General features: G+C 39.7%; 1 protein-coding gene across 4 annotated transcripts in view; it reads left to right on the top strand.

Annotated features, from left to right (window-relative positions):
• LOC115795499 (rho GTPase-activating protein 12-like) overlaps positions 1-23,128 on the top strand; it is a 63,092-nt gene extending 39,964 nt beyond the window's left edge. Inside the window, exons 3-20 of one of the 4 annotated variants that reach the window (XM_030751448.1) lie at positions 5,377-5,646; positions 7,740-7,946; positions 8,321-8,401; positions 9,317-9,445; positions 9,603-9,665; positions 10,150-10,224; positions 11,711-11,772; positions 13,923-14,004; positions 14,680-14,802; positions 15,883-15,984; positions 17,924-18,022; positions 18,570-18,672; positions 19,055-19,174; positions 19,538-19,636; positions 19,836-19,913; positions 21,094-21,228; positions 21,597-21,702; positions 21,853-23,128. In XM_030751448.1, coding sequence (XP_030607308.1) covers positions 5,377-5,646; positions 7,740-7,946; positions 8,321-8,401; positions 9,317-9,445; positions 9,603-9,665; positions 10,150-10,224; positions 11,711-11,772; positions 13,923-14,004; positions 14,680-14,802; positions 15,883-15,984; positions 17,924-18,022; positions 18,570-18,672; positions 19,055-19,174; positions 19,538-19,636; positions 19,836-19,913; positions 21,094-21,228; positions 21,597-21,702; positions 21,853-22,027 — 2,109 coding nt within the window. In that variant the 3' untranslated portion in view covers positions 22,028-23,128. The remainder of the gene's footprint in view (positions 1-5,376; positions 5,647-7,739; positions 7,947-8,320; positions 8,402-9,316; positions 9,446-9,602; positions 9,666-10,149; positions 10,225-11,710; positions 11,773-13,922; positions 14,005-14,679; positions 14,803-15,882; positions 15,985-17,923; positions 18,023-18,569; positions 18,673-19,054; positions 19,175-19,537; positions 19,637-19,835; positions 19,914-21,093; positions 21,229-21,596; positions 21,703-21,852) is intronic. The other 3 variants (XM_030751449.1, XM_030751450.1, XM_030751452.1) reach the window with 3 other exon arrangements.
• The last annotated feature ends 1,329 nt before the right edge of the window (positions 23,129-24,457 follow it).

The raw sequence follows: 24,457 nt of genomic DNA on the forward strand, positions 1-24,457 counted from the left end.
AGATACTCTACAATTAGACACACACTAAACTGAGTACGTTCTTCTTTATGATTTAATTTGCTTACTTGATTTGTTTTGATTCCCATTTTCATTTCAGAGAGAATTCCAAATTTTAACGTTAAAAATTTTTATAATCTGTTGTAAAACCACCCTGTCTAGGTTACACTTACAGCCCGCCTGCAGTAACTTCAAGGCCGACATTTGTTTCCTCTTTTACCAGCTTGTAAACTCAGGAGGTTTTCTGTGTTCCTGACATTGACCCTCAATGGTTCAGATTTAATGCTGCAAGCAAACTTAATCAGTTGTTCACCCACTCAGCCGCATCAGATGCATTATTCAGGCTCTCCTCTTATTGTCAGTATTATAAATGACACTTTAAACTCTAGGCTTACTCATAAATGCACAGACTTCTAATTTTATACTTCATAAAGATTTCACATGTTTTTAAGACGTTAGCAGTAGTGCTCTTTATTTTAGATGAGGTAATTCACTGCAGAAAATATACAGTTGGTGACACCTCACTGCTTTGTAACCTGTACTTAAAGCACAGTGTACTGTCAAAGAGAGCAGCTTCTTCACACCGAGAGGTCAACCTCTTAATGTTCAGTGGCTTCAGAGCTCCGTATTGATTAGCTGGTCAGTCTGTTAACACCAGATGTCCAGCACCAGCTGCTTGTGGATATACTGCTGCTGTAACGCAGTTAAGAGAGACTCTGTGTATTTTTTTTAATGAGCCAACTTGGCAGTAGAGACTTGAGTTGCATAAGATGGGCGGTCTTCATTTGAAAGAGCATCTACAGCTTTAGTGATAATTATAATGTTCTCTTTTTTCTATAATTCTGAGCTGCTCAGATTGGTTCAGACACGAAAAGGATTTTCATCCTGAACTGCATCCTTGTGTATTTACAAAATATGTGCCTAAAATTGTCTTTTCTGTTTCATGTGTAACTTCTCATCCCTTAAAAATCCAACCATTTGGTCTGACATTAATACAGATAAAGTGCCGACTTGTCCTGCACAGGTTTGAAATGGAAACGTGTTGCACATGTGCAGTAAACTGCAATAAAAGAATATGAGCCCGTATAAACGGAAAACAAAAATCAGCATCATCTCAACATCCCCTCTCCTTTGAATACTAAACTCCACGATCAGGAAGAAGGTTCAGGGCTTCCTTAGTGCCTGAAGCTATTGTTTGATCCAGCCTCGATTAAACCACTGAACTCCAGTGTTAGCAAATGAATAGAGCAATGTGAAATACATGCCCATAGATTTTTTTTTTATCACCTTAGTACTTGTTAGAGACTTTTTTATATATTTTGTGTTGTTTCTTTGTGCATTCATGTTGTTTCCTTTATGTGTAGATGGTTTTATGTAGTTAGATGCCTCTTTGTTTTATGATTTCGTTTTTAGACATGTTTTTATCTCATGATTTTATGTGCCTTTTTTTTTTTCATCATGTAAAACAACAATCTGTTTAGTTTTCTTTACTTATATTACATATGTGGATCACTTAAGACTTAAAGCTGTACTCCTAATAGAGAGAGAAAGAGGAAAAAAACCCTCTTTTTAGAGTTTCTGGAGCTGTTTTATTTTTTTTCCACTTAAGCTTAAATTTCCAAGTAACCTGTAAAAGAGGAAAATGTGGTTTTGTGGCCAGCCGTGAAGTGGGCGACCACCTCTGTGGCATTTTAACGGTAGGTTGACTGCCAGGACTTCCCCTTTGACAGATCCGTGCATCACATGTTTATGCAGCATTAGGCAGGAAGACCACAGAACAGTCACCAGTGTTGCACGCTGCATGCACTAAATCTGACCGACAGCTTCAATCAAAATACTAAACAGGGGCAATGGCAGTGATCCGTTTGATGAAACGTTTTTCGCGAGCATTCTCAGTGCGTGAAGATGATGATGTGTTTACTAGTTGCCCACGACTCGAGGTAATTTGTCATGTATTTTTAATTAATTGGTGTGAATTTGCTCAACAGCATTGCAGAGGGTTTCTGCTAAAAGTTGGCTGTAACTTTGAAAATCTAGAGCTTTGCTTGACGGCCCAGTGGTCAGAAACTTTTAAAGAAAGTTTGGGCTTCTTTGAAATGTTATCTCAAGTCTTTTCACAAACAGGGAGAAGAAAATGCTTAAATTATGTAATAGGACACATATACAGCATGCATATTTTGGTGCTGTGATACTGTATTGAACAGAACTCATCTGAGACTTCCACTGAATATCGAGTTCTCCAGGGTACCTCCAGCAGTTTGCTTGGGTCCTGCATATTTCATCCCCATTGATTCCAGTGCAATAAAAACATCACAGAGCCAGCGTTCGCAGGCCTCAGGGCACTGGCATTATTCATGTCTCTCTCTGCCCTGTCGCTCTGCAGCCACACTCCTTCTTTGTAATGCCAGCATGAAATAATCACGACAAGAAGCCCATTGACTGGATCAGTGGTTCATCAGGGTTTTAAAGGATGCTCTGTCATTACAGCAGAGCTGTACTAGAGCAGTGGAGGTGTTCTGCTTTGACTGAACAGGAGCTCTCTTGTTCACTGGGCTCTTGAATATCATCATCTTTTCAGTTTTTAGTAGGTTACTGTTTTATGCATATTTGCCACTGGTTAAAGTGACAGTTACAGAAGCTCCCTTAAAAATCTTTGTGTCATGGATGGTTATGTTTTCCATGTTGTTATACGGGAACATTTCTGTAATTGGATTAGAAAGTTGACCCGAGTTGCTGCATGTTCAAATTAAAACAGGATGTGAAACGTAACTCATATTTTGCTTGTGATCTTGGATAGGTCAGCCAGTATCATTTCACTGTCTGGAGACACTTCTTCTTCTTAGTAAAATGTGCATGGGGAGAAGGCAAGTTAAAAAAAAGAAGTTATTTTTATTAGAAGCTGTCTGGTTAGTTTTCAAGTAAAAATGTCAAACGTCACATTAGGGTTTCATGATCTTCTCCTTTTGGCCACTTTAGAGATGGACACGCACACACACACACACACATGCTCATTTCCAGCATGTAGAGAAAACATTCAGGCTATACCAGCACGGGAACCACATTTACATACATGAACCATAATTACTGACCATGAGTGGACGGATATCAGCTGAACAGCTCAACAGTGAGGCCTTTTAAGACCCGTAGTTCTATTAATTTATTCAGTTTGTTTTATATGCATAGAATGGCTCACCTCTCTGCAGGGTGCAGTTTTTTTGGGGAAAACCCTGAGGTGGGATTGGTTTAGTTAATGTAGTTTTCTCTCTGAAATAGGGATGTTAGTGGTTTAATGAGAAGTTGGAACTGAACCAGTCAGGATCACCTCCATCTGCTCAGTGTCATCTCTACTGTTTCAGGATTGTGAGGGCTGAAAGTGAAAGTTTCCGATATGACTGATGTTTGTGCTGTTGACTGGTTCAAGATGCAGCACTAAAAATTTGGGGAGGGGTAAAATTGTATTTTTTTATTTTTTTATAGCAGAGGCAGTGACCTTAACCTTGCTCCACCTGACACACACAGTGGAGTCTTGAACTAGTAAATACACAAGCACAGGGGAACAGCAAGCTGAGGAGAAGAGAGGAACTAGCATCTGACACGTCTGTACGTATGTGGCTGGCATGTGTCTGTATATGCAGTGATGCCGATATCATATATCCCAGATCACTGTCCATCAGCACAATCCTACACGGCGAGGTTTTCAAAATGGGCAATATTTTGCTTTTTCTTGTCTTAATATATAATGATATATATAATATAATAGTGGGGTTTTGGGTTGACACGGCTGCGATCTTTGCAACTGTCTGGAAAGCACCAAAAAGTTAACTTTGTTCACATACAGCCATGAATGGGTTCCCTAATGCAGTTAGTGACATAAGTGGATGGATTTCAGCAGAGCTGTCTTTAAATCTGGCTGTTTTTATGTTTTGTTTTTTTTTACTTTTGTTGTGATTTGGCACTACATAAATAAAACTGAATTGAATTGAATATGTCTAATGGTGCTTTTACACCTGCTCTGCTTTGTCCTTTTAAATCAAACTCAGGGTTAATTTTCCCCTTTGGTTGTGCAGATGTGAACATGGTAATTACACTCAGGTTCAGACCAAAACAATCACACTGAGAACCTTTGGAGGATCACGATCCAGTTCCAAATGAGCTCCAGAGTGTGTGATTGTGGTGAGGACGTGAGCCGACCTCCATCCGTCCCAACTACCAGGTGTATGCTGAAAGTTTGAGCTGAACACCTTCTCGTAGATCGGTACACTTTGCATTCTGAGTGCAGCGGAGCACACGGACTGTAAAAATAATAAATATGTAATCCACTAGTCCAGAACACAGCACCTTCTTCTTGTATTTACTTTCGTTGCGCCCGCCTCAGACATACCTGGCCAGTAAGCGGACTGAATGTTTTTTCTGTTTAAGTTTTTCTGCGTGAAGAAAGACCAAACCTCAGGAAAAACCTGCAAGTTTACAAACTCATCAACCAGTTTGGACCAGAGTAAACAAACTGCAGGCGTGATAATGTCCTAAAACTGTTAATGTTAGATAGATAGAAACATTAGCTATCTTATTGATTAAATGTCTTAAAAACATTTTGAAAGTACACAAATCTCCCGTGCCCTGGTCCACAGGTCGCTGCGACAGTAGCATAACTTTTTTTTAACAATTTTTTTTTTCTTCTCAACACATTTGGACATTGTTCCTAAACTCAGCTGAATACTGTCACTTACCTTAAGTTATAAACTTAATTTAAAGTTGTTAAAAAGTGTTACATTTTAGCATGTTTATGCCTGCTTACTTCTCTGGGAAGATTTTTGCAGTTCTTTTCTATGTTCAGCGCTGCACAGATTAGGCTGGACAAACTGTCATCCCAATGTTTAGGACGTGTATTGAGTCAGTTTAACTTCCTTTTTTCTGCCTGACGTGAGTCGCTGCCACTCTGTTATATAACAGCAGCAACTTCCTCCCCCTGTCCTTCTCTGAGTTCATTCAATAATCTGCTCCTCTGTGGCCCACAAAGCCTTGATATAGAGCTTTCAAATTCTCTCATGACTTTTTAGTCAGTTCCAGTGTGCAGCTGAGAAAGTTGAGTAAACCTCAAACACACAGTGAAGATTAAATGATTGACTCCATGTGCAGCTCAGTTGGAACATGCCGTTCGTGGCATGTGGGGGTGAGGTATTTGACGTACGCTCTGTTCTAAAATGCTTTAAATGAAAATGTCCACCAGCTTGCGTGTGCAGCTGGTGATGTACAGTCTGAAAGCTGTGAATATTTTACATCATACCCCTTTGCCTGCTTTCCAGGAACTTTTATATAACAGATTTAAATCTGGTCACAGATGACTCACAGTTCCAACTTTCTTTTTTCCCCCTTCCTCAGACACTGTCTTCCTCCGGCCAGGGCCGCCCTGAGTCACCCGTCTACAGCAACCTCCAGGAACTGAAGATCTCCCAGTCTAACCAGCCACCTCTGCCCTCCGGCTCCCCCCTCCACGTGATTGGAGACTGGGAGACTTACAAGGACCAGAACGGCAGGCACTTCTACTACAACCGCTCCACCCACGAAAGGACCTGGAAGCCACCTCGAACCAGGGACACTAGCACCAGGAACTTCCAAGGAGAGAGCCACAGCACTGGAGAAAGCTCAGAGGTATAGACCATGTACTGTAATCAAGGTTCATTACATTTTATACCCATCTTTTTTGCTTTTCAGTGAACACATTAATTCTAAATGAACAAGTAACGCGAGCATTGCTGACGCTTTTGGATGCCTTTTACTGGGGTGTGTGTCCTAGTATTGAGATGCCCTGCCCCAGTATTTTGAGTGGTAACAAGCTGATATATTGGGCGGTGAATTAATCTTCATGAAAAAATGGAAAGCATTAGATCATTTTTATTTACAATGTCAAAGCAAACATTTTATGGTGCACATCTCACATTATGGGTCCAATCACAGAGCAAACACCTCAGCGCACATCAGTGTCACTGCATTTCCACAGTGTTTGCACAGCAATCTGAGGATCAGCTCTCTGTGCAAAACAAGAATCTGACGCATGATAACATGGAGTGACTGTAAGCTGAGTCACAGTCAAGTCATCAAGTCAGAATGAAAAGTAGCTGGTAAGAAATAAATCAATGCAGTTTGTGCTGGACATGGAGACACTGTCAAACTAACGGTCAATAACTTGTGTGCTTTAAATAGATAAAGTATATTTATCTGCGTTATTTTAAAGGGTTCATTTGTCAAGTGACTGATAACAGATTTTAATTACTTATTGAGACTTTGTTAGCTATATATATTTCATTAAACAATAATACGGGAAATGCAAAGTTTTTGGCTCTCTTGGAGCAAGTTGAGATTATTTGACATCCAGCAAGAGCAGATGCACTTAAAATGTGACATGAAACTGCCCATCACATCGTTTGTAGGGTCATAATGCTTTAGGTAGCTGTTACAAACACTACAAAATTGAAATCATTATATTAATTTCATCCACTTGTGTGTTGAAAAACAGCAGTGTGTGTGTGTGTGTTGAAGGCTGGTGCAGTCTGCAGTCCAGATATAAATGCAGGATGTAGGAATCTGAGAAATGCAAAGTTAAGTTTGCACAGGGCTCGGTCCTTGGTCCTTTCACACATGTAAACACCTGATGAATCACTGCAGAAAGCAGGTGTAACTGCCCATTAATTCATGTGACAAAACTCTCTCGCCTCCGACAACCTTGGAGATTTATAACGAGCATTGCATTCTACAAAAACTCTTCTGACAGTTTACGTTTGCCTAAACCCTTTAATCTATATTAAATCCCAATTGTTATTGCATTAATTTTTGCAACATAAGCTGAAAGTGTTAAGCTAAACTGTTGAGCAGGTCAGGGTTAGCCAGAAACCACATGATGCTGCAAAAAATGTTGAGAAACTCAACCTGGTTCTCACAAGCATAGAATTACAAGAAGTCGTTCCCACACAGAAGTTGTTCGTATATACTCAAGTGTCAAAGCGTGAGTCAGAGACAAATATTAAACTCAAAACAAACACGCCATGGCAGTACTTCATCACATATTGTGACCGTCTTCTCACTCAGAATGTTATATGTGCAGACGGACGGAGGCAACTGCAAAATTGCTCTTTCAGCCCCGCCAGATTGTTTTGTGAGATTTGGATTATCAAACAGAATACAGCTCAGAGATAATGAAAGTTCTTGTTTCCTTTGTGACGCAACAACAGAATGATTTGTCCCCGAAAAACTATGAATAAAAACCACATGCAGTTTATTTCAGTTCTAATGAGATGACTACAGCTGATCAACACTGAATAACTATTATGATACACACACACACACACACACACACACACACACACACACACACACACACTCTTAGTGACAAACCACATAAGCCTGAGTCATCTCTGATTTTGACTCAGCCTCCATTTCATTAAATGGCTGCACCACACTGCCACCTACAGGCCATAAGCACGCACTGTCACCTCATCTGTTTTGTGCCACAGTGCAAGAGTTGCCTTCATCACTGTCCAAAATCAAGTATGAACATTTTTAGCCCTCTAGTGGGTTTTCTGGGTCTCTGTACTGAATTAAACTGGTGTTGGGTATTTTGTGATGATTTATTGGTTCTGGGTGCATGACTGTCTTTTCTTCTCTGAAACTCTGTGGTGAAAATTGCCCTCTCCTTTCTCTCCCTTTTTTTCTCTTTTTTTTTTTCCCTCTTTTAACTCTAATGGTAGACCACCCCTCTTTCGCTCTCGCCGTCTTTCCTTCCCTTCCTCTCGCTTTCTATTGGTCGACTGCAGCCTCTGTCATCGGAGGACACCTGCTTCAGTACCTACTCTAGCCAGTCAGACAGTCAGTATGGCTCGCCGCCACGTGGTTGGTCGGAGGAGATGGATGAGTACGGCCACACACTTTACGTCAGCGACTATACTAATGAGAAGGTACCAGCAGCACTGGTTCAATCTGTCTTTACTTCAGGGGGTTTCTGGGACTGCATTTGGGAGCAGATTTCAATGTGAATCATGGGAAATTTGTTCTTGGAGTGCATGGCACAAATGTTTCCCGTTAACAAGGAAACTGTGATCATACCAAACCATACACACTCGTATCTGTTATTCTCTTAGTCTCATAATTTGTTTTAACTGCTTTTATGTGTAAATAAAATGAAACCCAATTCTGTTGAATCTAGTCAGGAAATAAATTCGTAATCTCTCAATCAAGACAACATAACAGAAGGCTGGAAAGTATTGTGCAAATACAACAAATCGTCAGGATTTAAAGCACTCAATAACTTTTCTCCGGTGTGTCTGCTCAGTGGTTAAAGCACGTTGATGACCAGGGAAGACCTTATTACTACAGTGCAGACGGCTCCAGGTCAGAATGGGAGCTGCCAAAGGTGAGATGCTAAAACCGTCCTCAAGCGTACCGACCGGACCGGTGAGCACAGTGTGCGTGCAGCAAAAACACACGGGATGGCACCAGAATTACTAAACCCCAAAATAAAGCTTCATATTCCAGTGACAATCCTGTTCCACCTAATAATTTAATATATTATTGCACAACTGTACGTGGACCGATCTCACACAGCAACCCCCTAAAAGCTCATTTTGAACTGGGAAAAAAACTCATTACTCACTACTCATTAAATATTTTGTTGAGCTTTTTTTGTTTGTTTGTGTTTGTGTGAGAGGCAGATAGACAATTGAAAATGGTGTAAAATGAGATCATAGTGGAAAAACTCTTTCACCATAGAAGCTTAAATCTGTCACTAATCGAGTTGTGAACAATATTTTTTGTCTAAAACAGTTTAAAGGCGACCTCATTTTCAGGTTCATATTTTATCCTTGGATTCTGCTTTGCATGCTTCAGAATAAAGTTCAAAATAATCTCTGTTTGTTTTATGGTGGGCTTTAGTGCAGACCCTTAATTATCCACTATCTGAAACAGGCTGTTTTAGCTCACTCTCCCTTCAAGTGCACTCTATTCTTTCTTTAGAGCAGTGAGCTGTTGGCTTATTTGTACATACTCTGATTTCAAAATGTGTAAGCTTTAGTTTAAAATGAACACTACAATTTTAGCACTACATTATTAGACATTTAAATCCCCTTCATTTAAATAGTTTTATTACCGATATTTTAATAATCTGGAGATTAAGAGCTTTGTTTTTGCATGTCAGCGATTTGTTGATGACTATGAATAACTGGGAATATTTGGTGTTTGTTACAATTCCACTTTGTGATTAAGTTCGAACTTTGTGTAAAGTTTTGAGATAATAATCTTATATGTACCATTTATTGTTTCTTTCTTGAAGTACAACCATTCCCCTCCCCAACCCTCTGGAGATGCTTCAAAGACCCGCAGTCTAGACAGGAAAAACGTGGATCCCATCGTCCTGACCAAGTGGAGACACAGCGCCTACGTCCAGGATCCCACCGATAAGGTCTGACGCCCCTAATCAACAAACTGCACTGTTTGTATATAAGTATACTTGCTACTTGTCCTTAAGGTTTCTTGTTGCACCTGTGTATGGACTTAAAAATCGACCGGGATATTTGTTGAGTCAAGATTTTCAGTTGTAGACTGATTTGCTTTTGCAGCGGCTGTTAAAAACCAGACGTTTCCGATCAGGCTCCGCCCGTCTACATCCGTACAAAAACCAAGTCAGTAGCCTGTCTCACTGATCAATCAGTGGCTTGTTTCCAATTACTAATATACAATCAGTCTGCATGAATCGCACAAAAGGAGTGATTGTTAAATTCCTTTTTTCCACTCTCAGTTGATTTTTAGTTGATCAAAGGTTTTCTGTTAAACATTAAATCATAAACTGGAGAAATTTCAGGATTTTAAGACTTCTGTTGCAGTGATGGCTGAATTATCTTAAAATACATTGAATTCCCTGAACTCGGCTATAGTTGCATGAGACCTCTGAGAAGCACTGTACCTGCATCCACATCTTAATTAATAATCCATTTGTGCCTCCTGGAAAACACACAGGTACTCAACACACATTATAATCTCACTGCTAATTACCATCACCCTCTTTCAGCTGTCTGTGTCTCCTTAACCTTGCATCGTTTTCTCATTAACCTTCTTTTGTTAGCCCATTTGACATTGTTACTTTTTTCATCCCTGTCTCCTCACCAGGATGCTCCTTTGGGTCTCAAGCCCCCCTCTCCTGACACTGACTCCTGCCCTTCGTCTCCCAAGCCCCCTGCCTCTGTTAGTACTCGCCACTAACCTCACCTTACTCACCTCCTGCAGGGATTTAATGTGCTCCCAGATCATTGGATGGTGATATACGTTTTATGGCAGGGCTCCTACACAGGTCCGGAAAGGACTTTGTCCCAGTTAAACAAAAGATGCTCACAAGAAAACTTAGACAGCAAAAATAAAATTGAAGAAATACTTGAAACCTGTGTAGGAAATCTGTTAATAGGCAGAACTGTGGAATATAAAAGCATTTTTTTGACCTTGTTTAGTAACACAAAAGTTGTTTATTATTTGTAAAAAATAATGTTCCTGATTGAGTTAATTCACAAAAACATCACCCAATTTGTCTGAATGCTGCACAAGAAGCTGGAACTTGAGTTTATTCTGATTAATTTACATTTTTGTGCACATTTGAGATTTTCTGTTAAGTTTTTAAGCCTTTCTAGAGTGGGAAAAGTGGTACAGTAGCAGTTTGTTTTTTCCCTCCAAGCTGAAGGCTGTTATTGTTCTGGTGGTGGGATAGTTGGTGGTGGGAATGGTGTTTAGCTCCGCTGTTGATGATAAACAGTCAGCAGAGCTGATCAGATACAGAGCCGTCCATCGTCTGTCAACTTGTTGCTAAATTTGCTACTCCGCAGTTATTTGTATCGGAAATATTCTGAAACTTGCCACAAATACTCTTTAGGTAAGGCTCTACAAAATAGGGGAGATGGATTTTTGATTTTTTTTTTTTCTTTATGATTTTTTTTGTAAATTTCTGGAAATGCTGTACATTGATGTTTGCCTTTAGGCCCCACTCCTCCCTTATTCTTAGGCCGACTTTTAGTCAATGTGCAAAGCTGTGCAAATAAATGTTAAAATTTTTTTTAAATCAATTTTTGAAATTTTGAAGATAAGCTGTACATTCATGATTAACTTCAGTGACTATTTCTCCTTTATTTATTGGCTGAATTTTTGAAACTTGCTACAAGGATTCATTGGGCAAACTTTACAAAATGCTGCAGATGAATTTCACATTTTTCATTTTTTAAATTTTTTATGGATTTTTGAAATTTTAGAGAAATACTGTAGATTGATTTTTAACTTAATTCTCTACACCTCCCTTATTTTGTTGGTCAATTCTTCTGAAAAACAGTATGAGTATTCATGAGCTAAAGGTGTGCAGAATGCTCCAGACAGATTTTCAATTTTGGACTTTAAAAAAAAAAAATTTTTAATTTTTGACAGTTGTTAAAAAAAAAAGTCTCCGCTCAGTGATGGTTTACCTACAGCCAAATTACTGTCTGTGAAACATTTGACAGCGGAGCTCTATAGGCCAACAGGTCTCTTGTTTTATACTGCATAACATGCTGTTAACCAAGATTAAATGGTATCTCTCTCTTTCTGTTATGTGATCCAGCTGCAGTTGTCAGTCAACAGTTTGTGTGAATCATGGTCTGCAAAACGAATTCCTGTTTAAAGACGTGTACTAATGATTTTTTTCCCCCCTCTACAGCCATCTGAAAAGTGTGGAGTTCTGAATGTGACAAAGATCACTGAGAATGGCAAGAAAGTACGGTGAGTAGTAGGGTTATACCGATGGATGATGATGCCAGGGATCAACCGTGGTCAAAGTAAAGTAATGGTCTGCTATGTGTGGGAATGGCGCAATGAAGAGCGTAGGAGAGATGTGAAATATTTTACATGGGAAAAGATGAACTGGACGATGTGGTAGAACTAAAGGTCTGAGGTTAGTCAGTAAATGTTAGGACTTAATACTGTTTTAGTTCACATTGGCACACAGCTAAATCAGGCAGCACTGTACTGTATGCCAATGTGTACACTTTTCTTAAAGCTGCAAGTGAAAAGCACTTTGTGCATTATAGAGGGTGGATATTGCGACCCTAATAGTTGCGTGTTAACTTCCTCTGCCACCATTGCAGCAGTGCCACAGGGGGATGATAAGAAAATTGAACTATGGAGCAAAGCCAACCCTAGTGAGTAGTACTGAGTCAGCATTATTATCAAACTTATAGTCTGAGGGCCATAAACCGGCACAGCAGAGGGGCTGCTCCGCCTTTGCAAAGTTGGAAAACTGAAGGAGGAAAGGATGCGGCTACTAAGTAGCCATTGCTCCATGTCCACAGACATTCCCTGTGGCTTCCTTTAATATGTAAATCTCTTATTGGGCTGGTCCCTCATGTCTCATTCTAAAATTCATTAAAAATTGAACCTATTTTGACCTTGATATTTTACTGCATATTATCTGGATAGTGGATGCACTCTTTATTGTATGCAACAGTTGTATTTTTGCATTTGCCAGGTCACTCTTGAAAAAGACATTTTTAATCTCATTTGAATTTTCACTCGGTTTTGCACCAGGAATCATTGTGGTGTTAAGAATAGATCGCATCACGAAATTAATCTGCCTTCTTAAGGAACATCCACGCTGGAAACAATTAACTTGTCGCACGTCACTTTGTAGCTGAGAGTTGATCACACTCCAGTTGCCTAGGCAACCCTCTAATGTGTTTGCCAACTTTGTAATGTGCCAATCAACGGTGTCCTTTGCTCTCACTGGTACTCATTTCAGTTGCTCGCCGTGAGGCTGAAAAAAGGACTCACCTATTGTCACTGAATGTTTGCCATCCTAGGGTCTCTGGACACCACAGTGTTGCTAGAACGCCCCTTTACTGTCAAATATATGATGCACAGCCTGCTGCTGAAGTAATGTAGTAGACCAAGGAGATGTGCTTTTTTGTTTTATTTTATTTATTTTATTTTTACCACAGTTGCATTTCTTTGTAATGACTGATTCATGTTATCATTACTTTTATTAATTTTCCTTTCATCAATTCTCTTTCTGTCTGTGAATATGATGCAGTATGATACAAAATACTCTAGTTTTCCCATATTTGGGAGATTCTTTTGTTTACAGTAGTTGAAATACAGCCCATAGACAGCATTAAAAATAGACATGCTAATTTATGGGTCTGAAAAGTGAAGCCAAAGTGGAAGTGCCTTGAACCTGCACTCTTTTTTTTTTTTTTTTTTTTTTATTAGTCACAAGGGTGACAAAAAGACTAGAAGTCTATGAGAAAACAACCCTCAGACTTCACCTCAGTAAACACCTTCCTGATGAGTTTATGGGCTCAGGCACACATTTCAGGTCATACTGAAGTTCATTTGGTACATTCTGGTCATTGGTCAGTTGCAGAAAGGCCATATCCAGGTTGTACTCTTTGACTTACTGTATGACTTGTGATAAGCAAGTTGTTAGCCAGTGTTTCACAGTTAGACCTACCAAGATGGCGAAGGCGAAAATGCTTCATAAACCTGTGGGTGATCTATGTTCATCTTTTACACTGTCAGAATAGAGCAAAAAAGAGGCGCAGCAATTATCGATAATATCAACAAAGTCCTACAGAATACAAGTGATACACCTTTGCTTTATTTTGTTCTTATTAAATACTAACACTGAAAATTACCTGGCAAAAAAGCAGAATGTTAAATACTCTTAATACATTAACAATAGAAACGATCGAGTGTATGTTTATCCAGTTCAAACCGTTAAAGAGTCTCAGGAGGAAGTGCAGTACTTGTAATTCTTTTCTGTCTTTTTCTCTCTTGTGTTGAAGTAATACTGTGAAATTGCATTTACATGCTACACTTGGCTGTAATCTCAGTACTTGCTTTAAGTACTTGAAGTGTTTTTACATCCATTGCAGGAAGAACTGGACTTCTTCCTGGACCGTCCTCCAAGGTTCAACACTCCTGTTTGCCAAAGGGCAGGGAGGTGGAACCAGCTGGGTGAGTGATAGGAAGCTGCTCCTGATAAAAGCTGTGGTTTCTCATCAAGACAGAGCCACACTCTGTTTCTTGACCATTAAAAGCCATTGAAGAGAGGTATTTCTGCTGCTCTTTTGCATTAAAAGACCTCCTTCAGTGACTTCTTCACCTGAGTCCACTCTCTTTCACTCCTCTGAAACAGCCTGTATCGAACACTGACTCTCATGATTACACATGTCCACAGCAGTACCTTTTTCATTATATACAGTTCAATTTTGTTTCCAACTTTTTTTTAGTACAGTCCATAGCTTCATACAATCTACAGCATTTTGGCAATAACCTCATTAATTGGTGAGGTCTCACTAACTCAGGGAGGCCTGAAAAAGGTCAGTCTAAATTGAATGGCCATGCCTCATGCTAACATCTAGGTTCATCTCTTCTGCTTGATAACAGTTGTGGTTTCATAGAATATATATTTCGTACTGTTCCCCCACATCTTGTGACATATTTTAAAAACGTCATGTCGTCAAAATCTGCCCAACATTTTTCAGGCTGTTTGTCAGGTCACTGAAGGGGAGTTGAATATTCTCTCTTCTTTATGTGTCCTTTTCCTTCCATGCCTCCATTTCTCTACCTTTGGCCTCATCCTCCCATTATCCTTTTCTTCATTCCTCCCTCCTTCCATCCTCCATTCAGTCATACTATCAGAGTGGCCACTTCCCTGAATTGCTCCTGTCACTGTTGAGTAACTGGAGGCCGTCAGCTAAGAAACAACCTGATGTCTCCTTTGGCTGCTCAAGGCACACCCGAGCCTCCTCTGTATGTTCTTTCTCCTTCCTTATGCGTGCTTCCTACTCTTCCTATTTCTCTGCATGGGCATGGGTAAAAAAAAAATAGGGACAATATCACTGTCATTATTTGCTAATTTGGTAAGTCTGTGGCTTCACTTGATGCTTAATCATATTTTTTTAGTATTCGATTTGACGGGCAGGATGTCGATTTATTTTAATCATAGAGTCGCTAGATTAGAACTGAGTAACTTGGATGGAGATCTGTAAGGGCACCATGATTAGTGATTTCAGTGCAACACACACGAGTAGGATTATGCTCTGTTTCTAGATGTTCTTGTGCAAGCAAATCTTCTCCAGAGTCTCTTCTGTTAATGAGCTCCTGATGTGAAATAATCAGTAAAGAAGTTGCTTTTTTTTTTTTTTATCTTTACTGTTCTGTTGGAAATGTCCATTCCTTCAGCTGATTGGCTGCTTTTGGGAGGCACCTGGTCTGTGATGCTGGCAAGAAAAAACTATTACAGTGAAGTGGGTGCATTTTTGCACATGCATAGAGCAAATTGTGTTTCTGGTCCTGATTAGGTGGTGATATGCATACAGTTTTTTTTTTTTTAATTTATTCATTCTTTTATTTATTTATTTTTTGTGTGCAGCTTTGCACTCTGTAGCGATGGCAGTCGGAGAGTTTTATGTGTTACTCCTCGTCTACCTTTGAAATGAAGTGCATATTAAAGCCTTTGTTTGCCGAGTTTTTCAGCAGTAGTATCCAACTAAAACAACACCACCTAAGAGCTTGGTGGGGAAAAAGCTAAAAATACAAGTAATACAACTGTCCCATAACTGTCTGGCTTGCACTCAAGCTAGTGGAAATCCTACTTTCCTTTTCTGCCTCTCATTGTTGCAAGCTAAGCAAAGTTGGACAGAAACTTGACTGACATGTGCACCATTATTATTTTACCTGTTGTTTGTTTATTTATTTGGGAGGGGGGTGTCTCCTCTTTGGCACAAGCTGTTGCATGGTTCAGTGGTCAATAAGAAGGCATACCCTGTGTGAGCAGGTCTTCTGTTTGTTAATCTGCTTTCCTGTGATTCTTTTTCTGTCCCTGTCCAGTTTGGAGGCGGTCAATCCAAACCAGAGTTCACGGTGGATCTGAAGGGCGGCTCTGTGGAATGGGCTTCCAAAGACAAGTCCAGCAAGAAGCACGTTTTAGAGGTGAGGGAGAGCTTAAATAAGATCTTTTGCATTTATTGCCTTTGTAAGGTTTTACTGTTTATTAAATGCAGACAAAAAAATGTGTTTGCCTTCAGTCATATTAACACAAAAAATACACCTGTGGAAACTTGGAGGCTTGAATTCAGAGCTGCAGGATCTTTGCAGTAAACATGAGAAAATTAGCAGTTAAACCTTTCACACCAGATCTAAACAGACTTAATAAACACATTTTTCTACTTGATGAACACACAAAAAAAATCACCACAGACTGTGTAGAAACACAAAGTGAAGGCACGGTAGACTCGAAATCCAGCACTTCCTGCCAAACTTATATTTGTATTTACTGCACTGACAAAGGGACGGTCCATGTTGATTAACATTCGTGCTTTTATGTCCATGTAAATGTGCAAGATTTGGGCATACTGGCAGATTTTCACCTGCTGTCCCCAGTAAGTTTCAAAAGTTGCAAAATGACCAAACAGTTACATTAGAGACCACTAACACAGCTCATTAGTACACACAAAAACACACTGAACTCATTCACTTTGTTTTCTTTTGTCTTTTGAAACTTACTTTAAGAATTTTGTAGTTCAGTAAAAATCAGTTAGCATGACAGATGTTTACTTTGATTACACAAACATGTAGAATTAAGTAATGGATAATAGGTAATGATTTGTAAATGACGACACGAATAACTTGAGCTTATTATGTAATATTATACTTTAGTATATTTCTAAATAAATAGACAGCTAATTTTCTTTCTCTTGACAATGCTTTCTTTAACCCTTTATTTACCACCAGCCTGCCGGCGGGATCATGAACTTCAAAAGTGCCGCCGTTCGTGGACTTCCAGCAACAATTACCCTAATAACCCTATGTTGGTGTGAAGCGCAATTTCTCAGCTTTCAGAAACCATTTGAATTTTGCTGATAGGACAAATGGTTGCGTAATTACGATAATTCAAAGTGCGTTTGATCGGACGTCTCAGCGGTGATACGTTCGTCGTTAACCAGCTGTTCACTACAAGTAAGGGCAGGTAACGAGTGCATCAGTGGCGATCGCCCGCTGTTAAAGGGTTAAAGATAGAACCCATTTTGGAGTCAACTTGAAAGAAAGGCAGATATGAAATGTAAAAGTGAGGTCAGAGGTCAAATGTGACATATATGGCTGCAAACTGTAGTGTGATATTTAGAATCCCCATATGCAGCATCATTTCCTGAATGTTGCCAATCCAAAACAAAGGCAGGAGAATTTTAAGAATAGTTTTAAAGATAAAAGGCATTCTATGGAAATTTGACCCTATTTGACCTTGAAGAAGAGGTCAGAGGTCCAAAGTAATGTGATTTTTAGAATCCCCATATATCATTCCCTCTATGCCTACAGGTTGCCAATACAAACAGAGGCAGTAAGAAACAGTTTAAATAGCTCTGTATAGCATTATTATCGCTTTTAAAACTCAGATCAATCTAATGCACTTGAAGGAGAGGCCAGAGGTCAAATGTGACATGATATTTTAAATATTTATATGGTACTTTTTATATGTTGACAATTCACACCACATTGGTAGCAATCATAGTTTCCTAGTTATAAGGGTTTTTGTCAGTTTATGACCAATAAATCATGAAGTTGACCTTGAAGACCTTGGTGGGTGGAAGCCAGATTTTAATGGATTGTTGACAGGACCCCTCAACAACTACAGTGTTTTATCAGAATTCATTCAAAACTTTTTGTGTTTACAGACACACATGTAAGTGCTACCAAAGCATGACCTCTTTGTTGGCGGAGGTAATAAAAGCAGTTACTCTAAAAAGTTTTTATAACCACCTATAGAAATCACTCTGGTGGGTGTGGATGTGTTTTGATTTAGTTAGTAGTCAGTGTGGCATTCACGAACTCAAAATATTTATGAGAAATGTTTTGTTGCCTCTCCTGACTGCAGCTGAAGACTCGTCAGGGCACCGAGCTGCTGATCCAGTCCGAAAACGACAGCGTCATCAACGAATGGTTCAAGGCGCTGCAGGAAACCATCAGCAACCATGTGAGGAGCAACACCTTCACCCTGTCACTAAAGTTTCCATCTGTTTCACCCACAATAAAGACAACTTTAAATCATCTGCAGTGTGAAGATTTGTTGTTCAGCATGAAGGGATATGTCAGGCTTTGACATTGTGCGGGTGGCTGATAAGAGAAACAAAGAGGAGTGCTGTGTCACAGTTACCTTTCTGCCCTGAGCACCAACTATACAGCAGCTGCTCGCTTTATCCACTGAGGGAAAACGAAGAAGTTAACCAACAATAGGCTTCATGCTCTGAATGAAACACTATTTCATATTTATGGAAAGCCTAAAACGACCAACTTTAACAGAAATGAGCTCTACAGAGCTACATAAAAACAGAGTGGGATGAAAATTAAACCTAGAAGATATTGTTTACTTTAAGGTTGACTCATCTGATTCACTTTGTTACTCATTACATGTGAGGCGAGTTTATTGTTTTCTTTCCAGAGGCCAAAGAGTGCCTGTAGAGACTTTTACAACCAGCCGTATCTTATTTCCTTGTGTGTTTCTTTCTCTGTGTGTGTGTTAGGCCAGTGAGTCTGACGACCCCATAGAAGCGGACTTGCCCGAGTCGCCTGGTGTGGAGAAACGTGACAAAGAGAAAGAACACAGAGACTCCAAGAAAGTCAGAGGTCTGTGTGCCGTTAGATGGTGTTAAACAGAAAAGTATAGACCATACAAACTAGATTTTATGTTCGGGGTGGGATTCAAAAGATAAAAATGATACTGAAAAGGATTGGAAGTAATCATAAATCATCACGTGCGAAAGATTTATGATAGCACTAAATTAATAATGTGTGTAAATTATTCCTCTAACAAAGAATGGAAGGAATCCATGAGTAGAAGCACAAAGTACAAAAACAAGTTAAGGAGGCGATGCCCCAGCAACCACATCTGCCCTGCTTGCTCTATAAAACAATAACTTATCAGTTTCGGTCATCCAAAACATCATGGCGATCAGCGTACTGAGGCGAGTGGTGGATAACGCTGTCCTGTCTCGTGTCTCCTTGACAGCTATGAAGTCCTCGACCAGCATGGACTCCTCTGACCACAAGAAGACCAGGCACAAACTGAAGAAGCTCCTCACCGGCCGTCCAACCCTTCAGACCGTCAAGGACAAGGGATACATTAAAGGTGCCACAGAAAGAAACAACAATCCTTCAGACACTTGGTTTCAATTCTGCTCTATAATGGTGAAAAGATACTACAAGCAGCAAGGCTTTAGAAATGTAGCTGAGCAATGAGAGAGCACGCATCAGTGTGATAAATTCATGGTGTGTTTTTTCTTTTAGGTATTTTAACCTCCAAAAAGTGCACTGATGAGGACACAGACTAGTTAAAATTATTTTGTTCCTTTTTATGTTAAATTGTAGTTGTACGTTTGGATGTAGCAGTTGTGATTTGGTGTGTTGTCATTTGTCTCACTGTTAAGACTTTTAACAAACCAGTGTGTTCGGACAGTTTTGTGACTGCGGTCTTTACGTTGTGTATCTCCAGATCAGGTGTTTGGCTGTAGTCTTTCTAATCTGTGTCAAAGAGAGAACACCACGGTGCCCAAGTTTGTCAAAATGTGTGTCGACCACGTGGAGAACAACGGTGAGTAACTTTGCTGGCGTTAAGAGAAAATTGTTGTTTCCGTTCGCCTGCCCGTCATAAAAGAAAGGTGAGGTTTACTGACTGTTGATAGCACAAATAATGTGCGACTGTGGTCTCATTTTAGCCGATTCAGCTTTACTGCTGCTCAGACTTCAAGTTTGCTTTACAGATATTGATAAACTGGTTTTGATCCCTGCAGGTCTGTTGATAGATGGGCTGTACAGAGTTAGCGGGAACCTGGCTGTTATACAGAAACTACGCTTTGCTGTCAATCACGGTAAGTGCCCTGAGTCTGCCTCTGCCGTTGATTGCAGCAAGAATAATAAAATGAATAATGGGGAAAAAATTTAAAGTTAAAGTCAAATAATAATCAGAAGATACAATTTTTTTTTATATCTGTAATTTATTTTTAAGTCCTTTTAACATGATTTTTAAAAGTAATCAGCAGATTTTTTATTATTATTATAATACATCAGGTATTTATGGCACAGCACTGGTCATAAAACTCTCTGTTTCCCCTTGTGTTACAACAAACTAGGTGAGAGCAATTTGTATTCATAAACCCATTAAAAAAAACCATAAATATTCCAATGTATTTATTTATAATGAATGTATTTATTAAAAATTTTGAATAATGAGGTCAGCAGGTCATACAGATAGGGCTCAGGCTTCAGCAGATTGCTCTAAAAGCTCATTTTCACTTTTTTTTTTTTTTTCTCTCTTTTCTACTCCTCATGATGTCACTAAGAGTAGATATGGATATGGTCATTTCACACACACACACACACACACACACACACACACACACACACACACACACCTCTGACTATAAGTATAGAAGCCCCATTCATCTGTTGTTGGAGAAAGCTGAAGGGAGGTAATATACAGATAATATAGAGTAGACATTTCAAAGATAATGATTATTTTAACAGGTAATGATTTAAAGCTAATCAGGAACGGTCCAAGGAGCTACAAAGCAGCTGGAAATGGGCACAGTTGTTCCACTTTAAGAACACAGTTCAATCTTTAATATTGTATTTGTAACTGTGATGGGCATAATGCAAATTCCAGCATAAAAATGATTCACTATAGCAACTGAGAGATGTACAAAAAACTAGCTCTTAGAAACCCCTTTTTTAATCTGATTTTATACACATATTTGAACATAATTTTACTATAACAAACAGTATGAAATATGAAGTACTAAAAATCCAAATATTAGTACCAATATGAAATGTATTCATTCGTTTAATTTTTTAAAAGGTTTCCCTGGCAAGAATTTGTGATTACATAAGGGTGATCATTTTGGATGTGGTATTTAAAGGTTACTGATCATACTGGTCATAGAAAAACTATAAAAATAATATACAAACGTATACAAAATACTTGGACTTGAATGTCTGTCAGTTTCTTTTATTCTAATAAGATTCAAATTGTCTTTGCATGTGTTTGTCCAGACGAGAAGGTGAATCTGTCAGATGGGAAGTGGGAGGACATCCACGTGACCACGGGAGCTCTGAAGATGTTCTTCAGAGAGCTGCCTGAGCCCCTCTTCACCTACACGCACTTCCATGACTTTGTCAGCGCCATCAGTACGTGTATAAACTATATGTATGCAGCACATGTATAAATGAATGAAGCGTCACTGTAGTGTCACTTTAGTGTATTGTTAGTGGAATCCTGTTAACAAGTTCACTGAAACTTTGACAGCAATTTCCAAACTAGGAAAAATCCCAGTTTGGAATTTTGGACTTCAGCTCCTGGACTTTTTTATCCAGTAACTTGAATGCAGGATTGTCTGTAAAGGCAGGCAGGGTTCAAACCTCTGCTTTAAAAAGTACCACCAGTGAACTTAAGTGCACTTTTCCCATCGTTGTCTCACTTTAAAGTAAGGATAAAGTTGGTCGTTGTACTCTTAAGCTGGTATAGTTTTTTTTAGATTTTGCCTTTTGTTCTGCAGAAATAACCGACTACAAGCAGCGAGTTCAGTCGATCAAAGAGCTGGTCAGACAGCTGCCCAAACCCAACCACGACACCATGCAGGCTCTCTTCAAACACCTCAGGAAGTAAGCGCAACGCACCATTTTTTTCCCCCCTCTTTTCCTCTTGTTTGGGTTCTTTTAAGTTCTAACTCCTGTCAGGGTTTTCACCATTTAAAAAACCTTTACATGGTAAACACCTCTCCCTTCCTTTCTACCTTTCTATTGTTCCTCCAGAGTGATTGACCATGGCGAGGAGAACCGTATGACGACCCAGAGCGTAGCCATCGTGTTCGGCCCCACGCTGCTGCGGCCTGAAACAGAAACCTGGAACATGGCGGTCCACATGATCTATCAGAACCAGATTGTGGAGCTTATACTGCTAGAGTATGAGAACATCTTTGGCAGGTAGATGCCACAGGATGAGCTCCTCCTTTTTTTTTTTTTTTTTTTCTTCTCTCTCCCAGCTCTTCCTAACCCAGCGTGCCGGGCTCAGGTTGACCCGGCCCACCCTAGCCCATCCTCGCTCTGGGCAGCTTATCTTCATCTCAAACCATGAACCAAAACGTAGATTACTAGCGACCAAAAACTTTGGACTCTTTGCACTTTTCAGAGTCTCATTTTCTCCTGCAGCTGTATTTGTGCCACTTTACTGCAAAGGCGACGTCCTTCTGTCCTAACACTGGGTTCCTAAAACTAATATTAAATGGGCCAAGAAGGCCTGAACTACTGCACAGACTGAGACCAAAGGAGCGGCAGAGGAGCGTAGGTTCAGTAGGCTGTACTACAGACGAGGCAGCGGTTGTGGAGGTTCACGATGCTGAATGCAGGCTCTATGTACCGTGCTGTAAATCTCATTATCTGTATAGTCATTCCTGTATGTACCAAACCAAACTGCTGGACTCTCTTTACCTTCAGCTTGGCTGTAGACATGAGACATGTTGAAGCTGGAACAAGAAGAAGAGGGAAGAATGGTTTTTTGGCCCTTCGTTTAAATGGATCGTTCGCCCTTCTCTTTGAATCTGCTTCTTTCTTTTCTTGCTGAAGAACAGGACCAAGGTCTTCTGAACACGTTAGAGGTTATCACCTCTCTGTATTGCATCTGCACGCCACCTTCTTACTTTGAGAACAAATCAGTTAGCAGTGGTCAGAACATCAACTTAGTGGGAAAACAGTACCGAGCTGTTTCTTTAATGACTAACAGATATCAAATATTAAGGCAAACGGCCTTTGAATATCTCCACTGATAAATCTGTACAGTGTTTATGTGTGCATGTGAATAGGGAGGTGGATGGATTCATGAATGAATGAATTTAATAACAATATATTGTATAAATAGTAAATATACGTATGCCTGGAGTGTTAAAAAATATGACGTGAGGGAGAAATCACTATTTTGTGATCATTGTGTGACTTGAGGAATAAAATAATGAACTGGGGACGTGAAGGTTTACCTTTGAGTCAATACTGTTGGCTTTCTCAAACTGGATTAAAGACCTCAGATAAGAGATAATCTGGTGCTTCATTCTTTGTTGTTTTTGCACTTGTGCGTGACCACTGCCATTTCTGCATCACAACACAGAACACTGGGCAGGATCACTTTAAATCAGCAGATGATGGGCATGGTGATTGTGACAGGATCTTCAGCATTGCTACACTTGTGTTTGGATCTGATTGAGAAGATGGAAACATTGCATGCTCATAGAGTAGCTGCTTATCAACTACAACCCCAATTCCAAGAGTTGGGACGCAGTGTTAAATGTGAATAAAAACAGATCACAATGATTTGTAAATCTTATATTTTATTGACAATAGAACATCTCAGACGTTTGAACTGAGAAAATATATCTCTTTAATAAAATAATTCAGTCATTTTGAATCTGAATTTTAGCAACACGTCTCGACAAAGTTGGGACCGAGTTTATCACTGCAGCGTTCTCTCTTCTTTTAACAGCCTGATTCTGGTATAGAACTGTCTCGATGAAATATTCAAGCCCTTCCTTGACAAAGAGGTATATGCCTGCATATGCCTTTCAGCGTTGATGCTGCCTCTCCAGATGTGAGAGCTGCCAATTCCATAGGCACTGATGCACCCCCGTACTATCAGAAATGCAGGCGTTTGAACTAAGAGCTTCCTCAGTCCAGGGGACATTCAGTTAGTCTGACCACAGGACAGATTTCCACTTTGTCTCAGTCTGTTTTACAGGAGATTTGGCTCAGAGGAGATGATGTTTCCGGATCATGTTCACATATGGCTGCTTCTTTTTGTAATAGAGCTTTAACCTGCATTTGTAGGTGGCACAGCAAACTGTGTTCACAGTGATTTCTGGAAGTGTTCCTGAGCCTGAATCATGCCTGTTTTTTTAATGCAGTGCTGCCTGAGGGCCCAAAGATCCAATATTGAATCTTTGGACAATATTATGTACTGTAGGTGACGAGATATTCAAAGTCTTCACAATTTTATGTTGAGGAAAATTATTCCGAGTGTTCCGCAATTTGTAGATGCAGTTTTTGTGGATTGGTGAACCTCTGCCCATCTTTACTTCTGACAAACTCTCTAAGATGCTCTTTTTATATCCAGTCATGTTACTGACCTGTTGCCAGTTAACCTCATTAGCTGCAAAATGTTCCTCCAACAGTATCTTATTTTTGTACCATTTACTTTTTCAGCTTTTTAAAAAATATTTTAACCACAGGATAAGTGGAAGAGGATGGATGGAAGGTCAAGGGTCGTTTTTCCAGTAGACTTCTATAAACTCAGCCTTCTTTTTGCCTTCTCCCCTGCTGGCCATTAGAAACATGCATCTTTTAGGAACGGTCCATGGGTCAAACAGTGGCAGGT

Source organism: Archocentrus centrarchus, chromosome 17, assembly GCF_007364275.1.
Source record: "Archocentrus centrarchus isolate MPI-CPG fArcCen1 chromosome 17, fArcCen1, whole genome shotgun sequence".
NCBI classification, from domain to species: domain Eukaryota; kingdom Metazoa; phylum Chordata; class Actinopteri; order Cichliformes; family Cichlidae; genus Archocentrus; species Archocentrus centrarchus.